The 6,924-nt window shown below is 40.9% G+C and overlaps 1 protein-coding gene across 1 annotated transcript in view; it reads left to right on the top strand.

Annotated features, from left to right (window-relative positions):
- Positions 1 to 2,661, top strand: part of MCUR1 (mitochondrial calcium uniporter regulator 1) — an 18,218-nt gene extending 15,557 nt beyond the window's left edge. The window contains exons 7-9 of the mRNA XM_029243775.1: positions 63 to 116; positions 1,470 to 1,584; positions 2,565 to 2,661. Coding sequence (XP_029099608.1) covers positions 63 to 116; positions 1,470 to 1,584; positions 2,565 to 2,620 — 225 coding nt within the window. The 3' untranslated portion in view covers positions 2,621 to 2,661. The remainder of the gene's footprint in view (positions 1 to 62; positions 117 to 1,469; positions 1,585 to 2,564) is intronic.
- Positions 2,662 to 6,924: the final 4,263 nt, after the last annotated feature.

Raw genomic sequence — 6,924 nt, 5'->3', positions numbered from 1 at the left:
AGAGGAGGAGGAGAGAGAGGGGAATAAATCAGAATCTGACCTGTGTTACGTGTTTGTTTCAGTATTCATTAAACGAAAGGAAGCTGCTGGAAGTAAAAACAGAAATGGTGTCATTGGTAAGAAAAGATTCACTTTGCATCTTGCAGAACTGAAACTCTACCCTTGAAGCACCAACCCCTCCTTTCTTCCTCCCCTGGCTGCCACCATTCTATTTTCTGTTTATGAATCTGACTATTCTAGGTCCCTCATGTAAGTGGAATCATACAGTATTTGTCCTTTTGTGACTGGTGTATTTCACTTAGCATAATGTCCTCAAGATTCCTCCATGTTGTAGCATATGTCAGAATTTCTTTCCTTTTTAAGGCTAAATAATATTCCATTGTATGGATGTAGTACATTTTGATCATCCTTGTGGCCATTGTGAATAATGCTGTGAACATGGGCATACAGATATCTATTGGAGTTCCTGTTTTCAATTATTTTGGGTATATATACCGAGAAGTAGAATATCATAGGATTTTTTGGAACACAAAATACTTAATTATCTTAATGAAACTTTAAATCTCAGTGATTGAAGAATAATAAGGAATGGAGATGTTTTATTATATTTTTAGCTTGTGGCATGCATAACTTATTTACCATCCTATATTACCTGGGACCTTTGAAACCTGCAAGAGACTTCCATGAGAGAACAGTAAACTGTTCCTCTGGAATATTTTACTCATCCAGGCATTTATTTCCTTATTCATTACCTGAATTATTCATCACAGGGAACCACTTACTTGCCCTAGGACTTTTAGTGAAGTATTTCCTATGCTTTTATGCATTAATGAAATGTTACAAACCCTTTATAACATCAGCCAAACTTACCACCCTTTGGGAGTTAATTGTGTATCTGGTTTAACTGTATTATATTTGGGAAAGAACGCATATAGGTCCTTGGTATAGCCAAGCCTCATAATAATAAAACACTTGGCATTCGAACTATAAAGGAAGAAAACTTTTAAAAACTGAATAGAAATAGCATCAAGGCGAGCGCTGTTGCTTTTAGATTGCCTGAGATTCCATTCATTTTGTTAAAGCACTTTCTGTATACCTTTCACTAAGAGGAATTCAGAAGCATGAGGCTTAGTCATTGCCATTGAGGACAGACCAGCTTCATAATCTTAATCTTATTTGCAGAGCAGTCTATAATTTAAAAAGCTTCCCTCCATCACTTATCACACTTGATTCTCTAAACAGCTGATGTGAAGACAGGGCCAGTGTTACCTTTTTCTTTGTCTCAAACAGAAGGAAACAGGCCTAGAGATAGCTACAGCCCTGACCAGTACAATACATCATGAGGCTAGTAGAACTCAGACTAAAGCCCAGGTCTCCTTAATCTGACCCTGCTGGGAAGGGACTCTAGGACTAACAACAGAGGGGATGCATCCAAAGTGGTTTAATGCTGTGAATCTTTCTTTTAAAAGCACGCCCAGCAAGATCGGGCCATCACGCAGACAGACAGGAAGATAGATACCGAGGTTGCTGGCCTCAAAACCATGCTTGAGTCACACAAGCTTGATAATATTAAATATTTAGCAGGTAAGCCATTTTGTATCTAGATTAGTTAAAACAAGCTGAAAATAAATTTAAACAAAAAAAAATTTTTTTTTAAATTTTTTGGCCATGCCACGTGGCATGTGGGATCTTAGTTCCCCAACCAGGGATCGAACATGTGCCCTCTGCAGTGGAAGCGTAGAGTCCTAACCACTGGACTGCCAGGGAAGTCCCAAAATAAATAAAATTTATAAATTAAGTCAAAGACAGATATTGCATTTGGTTGATTCTAACACAATGTTTTTTCATGTTTTAACATCTCTGAAATTGGAAGGCATCTTACAATTTCCAATAGATGGAATATCATACAATAATTGGCATTTTTTCTTTCTTTGTAAAGTACATGATTTTATTTACTACTATTGATGGAATCTTAAATTTCATGAGATACTGGCATCGAACTATAGTTATTTGGAGTTATTTTTTGTAACATTCAAGATGGAAATATTTTACAGATAGTTGAGTTGTGATCTTTTCTGCTTCTCCTTATAAGGTGTTATTTTCCTTTTGCAGTTTTTGAGCCAAAAGAGGGAAGGAAGATTCATGTACCAAAAAATATTACTTAGCCATTATTTTAACTCAGATTTAACATTTTGGATCAATCAGTATTTTGAAGTCTAATGGTATTTAGAAGTAGGATTTGCTCATCAAGTTAAAAGGTGTGTCCCTGTGTGTTACATGTGCATATACTTTGTGACCACAGAATTTTTGTGATTCTGTACTTTTACTGAAAAGTTTTCTTGGATATTGGATGCATTTGTACTTTCAAGATGATGGTCTCAGGTGTGGGGTTTTCTAATAGACAGGTGTTTCATGGGATGTGGCACATCAGTGAGCAAGCCAAATTTCTTGGGTTTGGTTTTACTTTCTTGGTGGAAAAGTGTCTGTTTTCTTAATAAAAAGATGTTCCCGCAAGTAATTGTTCATAGAACTAATACTATGCACAATTGTTTTTTTTCTTACAGGATCTGTATTTACGTGCCTAACAGTAGCTCTGGGATTTTATCGTCTGTGGATATAATAAAGTATCTATTTAAAGAGCATTTTATTGTTTTGCCTTAAAATACCAGATTGCTGTGCTTTTTTTCCCTCATTTCCAATTTTAATGCTGATTTTTAATTTAATGCATATTATTTATTGTATGCAAATTATGGACATATAACCAAGGCAGAGAAGTGAGAAATTTCATAACTGCTGCTTCCATCTTTCCTGTTTAGTTGACTTTATAACTCTGAGTGGTGGTGGACGAAGCAAGGAAGACTCCACTCAGCTGGGCCAGTGACCTTTGGGACATACCAGCAGTAAATATTTGTATAACTCTCCACAATTTTAAGTCTTTTGCTTTAATCGAGGATTGGGGGTCTCCATTTAAAAGGCACGGGAGCTTTACTAAGTGCTGAAGAATCATTGTAACTGAATCCTCTTCACCTACTGACCCAGACCCTAATGTCAGCAGGTTGTGTTTCAAGGTTGTTAGAGGCTGTGTTAGAGGTTGTTTCAAGTCCGGTTGGTTGGTAGCCTCATGCTACATTGTACTTTACGCCCAAAAGAGATTTTTTTCTTGTAATTTCCACTGTCTTAGTTATTGTTCTGTTCATTTTCTGTGTGCCTTCCAGCTAGAAAATCTTGTTGCCTGATGAAGCACTGTGATTGGGATGCAGACTCTCTCAGCCTCCTAGAGTGGTAACTTCCTCTCCCTCCCTCCCTCCCTCCCTCCCTCTCACTTGGCCCCTTCTCCTCTCCTCCCTCTTGGTGTGAGAGTTGTTACCACGCCTCAGGTGTGGCACTGCCTCCCTAGAGAACAGGCTCACCCTCGGCCTGGAAGTCTACTTCAGTCTGTGGGACAGGCTTTCTTCCTTCTGGTCTTCCAAGGGAGGCACAGGGTGTAACTTCTGTAGGAATATCTGGATGTGTAGATGGTGCACGTACTTTCCAGAAATGTCTTTAATGAATACGCCTTTGCCCATTACAAGCTCAGGTCATAGGCTTTGAAAATTAGATAATTTTCATGCCAGGTATCCTAATCTAGGTTGATTTCTTTGGTGGTTAAAGACATTCTCATACAAACCTTACCTCTGTATTTAAAACAAATTCCAAGATACAACTGGGGGTATTTTGGAGACGCACATTCTCATCTTACTTGAATGACCTGCACGTAGAGAGAATAGCATTTGAGAAACGATGACACTGAATGGCACCTTCCTGTCTTTCTCCACGTGCACGCGTGTGCATATAACCTGGTCCAGTGGAGAAACCACATAGAGACTTCGTGATCAGACTGGTACAAGTGCCCATCGTCATTGTTCCATCCACACTGGTGAAAAGTTACCCTCTGTCCTTTGGGTGTCATTTCTAAACTTTGTAAAGTGTAAGCCATTGCCTTGTTTGAAACATTTGTGTAGCATAAAGATTCTGAGCTCCAGATAAGTATAAACATCAAGTACTTTGGCATGAGTGGTGTAAGTTTCAAAGTGAATAATAATTTAATCTTTTTTCAACTGGATCCAAAATTATCTTAACTGGCTCATAAAACATTTTATAGATATATTCTTCCCCTTTCAGAGAAGGAGCCCCAGAAAATACTGTACATTAACAACTGCGCTAAGTATTAAAGAGTTAAATAAATGACATACCATTAAGACCACCTTTGCGATATAACTTTGGCTAGTAGGATCCTGAAGGAGCTTGGAGCACAGACACTCCTCCAAAAAAAAGAATCCCCAAGAGGAAAAAGTACTGTATGCAATTTTGTTTCAAAGCAAATAATAACTTTTACAGGTTAAAAACAGAAAGTGAAGTGACCTTATATCCTGACAAGATATTTTTTAAATAACATTTCAGTTGGGTGACTTTCTGTCCTCTGTCAGAAGTATTCCAGATGACATTCCTACTGGTGATGCTGGGGGCCACATCAGTCTGTCAGTTAATTTGGACCGCTGATTTTGTGTTTTGTTTTTTTTTTTTTTGCGATACGAGGCCTCTCACTGCCGTGGCCTCTCCCGTTGCGGAGCACAGGCTCCGGACGCGCAGGCTCAGCGGCCATGGCTCACGGGCCCAGCCGCTCCGCGGCATGTGGGATCCTCCCGGACCGGGGCACGAACCCGTGTCCCCTGCATCGGCAGGCGGACTCTCAACCACTGCGCCACCAGGGAAGCCCCTGGACCGCTGATTTTGCTGCAGAGTTCTCTGCAGTACGGAACAGCCCCCCACCTTCCCTGCCTTGCGAACAGTGCACTTTCCTTTTGGTGACCTGGATTGCATGCGTATACGGAGACTGGGAGGGTTCAGGACCATATTCCCTTTCTTTAGTCACGTGTATTGTATTTGAAAAGCATAAGAGCCAGAAATACAAGTGTACCCTTCCTGGTGTGGACCCAGACGTCTGTGAACACGTAAGTGACTGGGACTGGACACAGTGTGATGGCTCCTGAGCTCACCTGGCTTAGAGGATGTAGGTCACTTTAGGAAATTCGGCATTAGCACTCATAAGGGGGAAGATGCCTGGCAGAATTCCCAGATACCCTGCGTCTAGCACATGGGGAAATTAGCCATAGCAAGGTCCTAAAAATTACCGCTCCAGGCACAGGTGCCTAAAGCAGAATGTCAGGTGGACAGAATCTGTATTTCCTGTTCACGCACAAATCACTTAGGAGGTTCCTCCGCCCTCCTGCTTTCTCTCCCCTCCCCTACTCTTTATCTTTTTTTAAAGAGTTTAAACAACAACCCCACTCCTTTCCTGGACCCTTAATAAGTGAGCCTGTTTGTGTGTACGGTTCTTTACAAGAAACCTGATTTTTTTTTTTTTTTTTTCACGGTACGCGGGCCCCTCACTGTTGTGGCCTCTCCCGTTGCGGAGCACAGGCTCCGGACGCGCAGGCTCAGTGGCCATGGCTCACGGGCCCAGCCGCTCCGCGGCCTGTGGGATCCTCCCGGACCGGGGCACGAATCCGCGTCCCCTGCATCAGCAGGCGGACTCCCAGCCACTGCGCCACCAGGGAAGCCCCAAGAAACCTGAATTTTGATTTCTGTGCTGGTCTTAGTCCTCCGCTGGTTTTCCAGCTCAGTATCTAACAAAACTCAGTCTGAAGGTCTTCATCTTTTCCCTTAAGTATGCCAAGTACCTCAGCTGAGAAGTCACAAGCTCAGGAAGAAAGGCTTGACTCAAAGCAGCCATCTTACTGGAATTTGTCTCTGAACTCTTTAAAAACCAAAATCCTGAGCTGCGGTGTCCATGTCGCTGCCTGGGCGGTGTCCCTTGGCCGCCGCGTGGAGCTACGGGCTCTTCCCTCTGCTCCAGGCTCCTCCTTTGCAGCCCCTCCTGTTAATTAGCTGTGTCAGCGTTGGCAGGCACCTCTCTTCCTCCCCCCTGCTATGCTGTGTTCTTAAGAATTTTGGCGTCATTTCTGAACAAATGTCATATAGATGGCACTATGGAGCTCATGTCTAGAAAAGTGGCTCTTAACATATGTTTATCAAATGTGTTGTGACTTTTCTGACACTAAAGCAAAAACATGTTAATCAGGAATAATTTATTCTTTATATAAAATGTTTGAGACTGTTTAGCCTTTTATCGGAATTTCATTTGGAAAATATCAGTCTTTCTACAGATTTATAACCTATGTTCCTCTGATTATAACCCAAACCATTTCTTAACCCTTTCGTTACTTAAGCAAATATTCAATTACATTTTACTATATAATAGAGTGGGCATATTTTTATGATGTAAAATAAAATATTTAATTCTCTATATGTGACTAATATACTTTTCTATCTGTTCCAATTGAATGTGAAAACTAGAACTTCTGCCTATGCTGTATTTCAACTATTATTCCAATTGTGAATGGTAACATTGCTGTATTATTTTTTAAGTCTAATACCTAAACATTTGGATTTGCATAGAGGATACGTTTGAAAGTGATCATTTGATTTACAAAATAAATTTTTTTTTACTATCCAAAAGAATTCTTTTTGCACGCTCGTGTAAAGTGCTTTAACTCCTTGCTGGAGGGGAAATGAGGTTTATACGCAAGTTTTTAAAAACTGCTGAAGATTCAGGTTACAGGTGATAAAATCCAAATCAGACTAGCTTGAAAGAATTTGCTTTTCTTGGCTTACACGATCAAAGTTCAGGAAGAGCAAAACGAAAATGCCATCAGAACTCACCTTCCAGCACCTCACACCTCTGCTTTTTCTCTCAAACCAACTTCACGTGTGGAAGAGCAGCCAGCACATGCCGTAAGTCTTAGGATGGGAGAGTTCCACTTTGGAAAAGCCTGGAAGGAAGACTCCAGAGCAAGTACCTAAGGTAGCAGCCAGAGGAAGGGT

Source organism: Monodon monoceros, unplaced genomic scaffold, assembly GCF_005190385.1.
Source record: "Monodon monoceros isolate NGI ecotype Baffin Bay Population unplaced genomic scaffold, NGI_Narwhal_1 Super_Scaffold_3, whole genome shotgun sequence".
NCBI classification, from domain to species: domain Eukaryota; kingdom Metazoa; phylum Chordata; class Mammalia; order Artiodactyla; family Monodontidae; genus Monodon; species Monodon monoceros.
The sequence above is the reverse complement of the archived record's forward strand: the minus strand, read 5'-3'. Positions and strand labels throughout refer to the sequence as shown.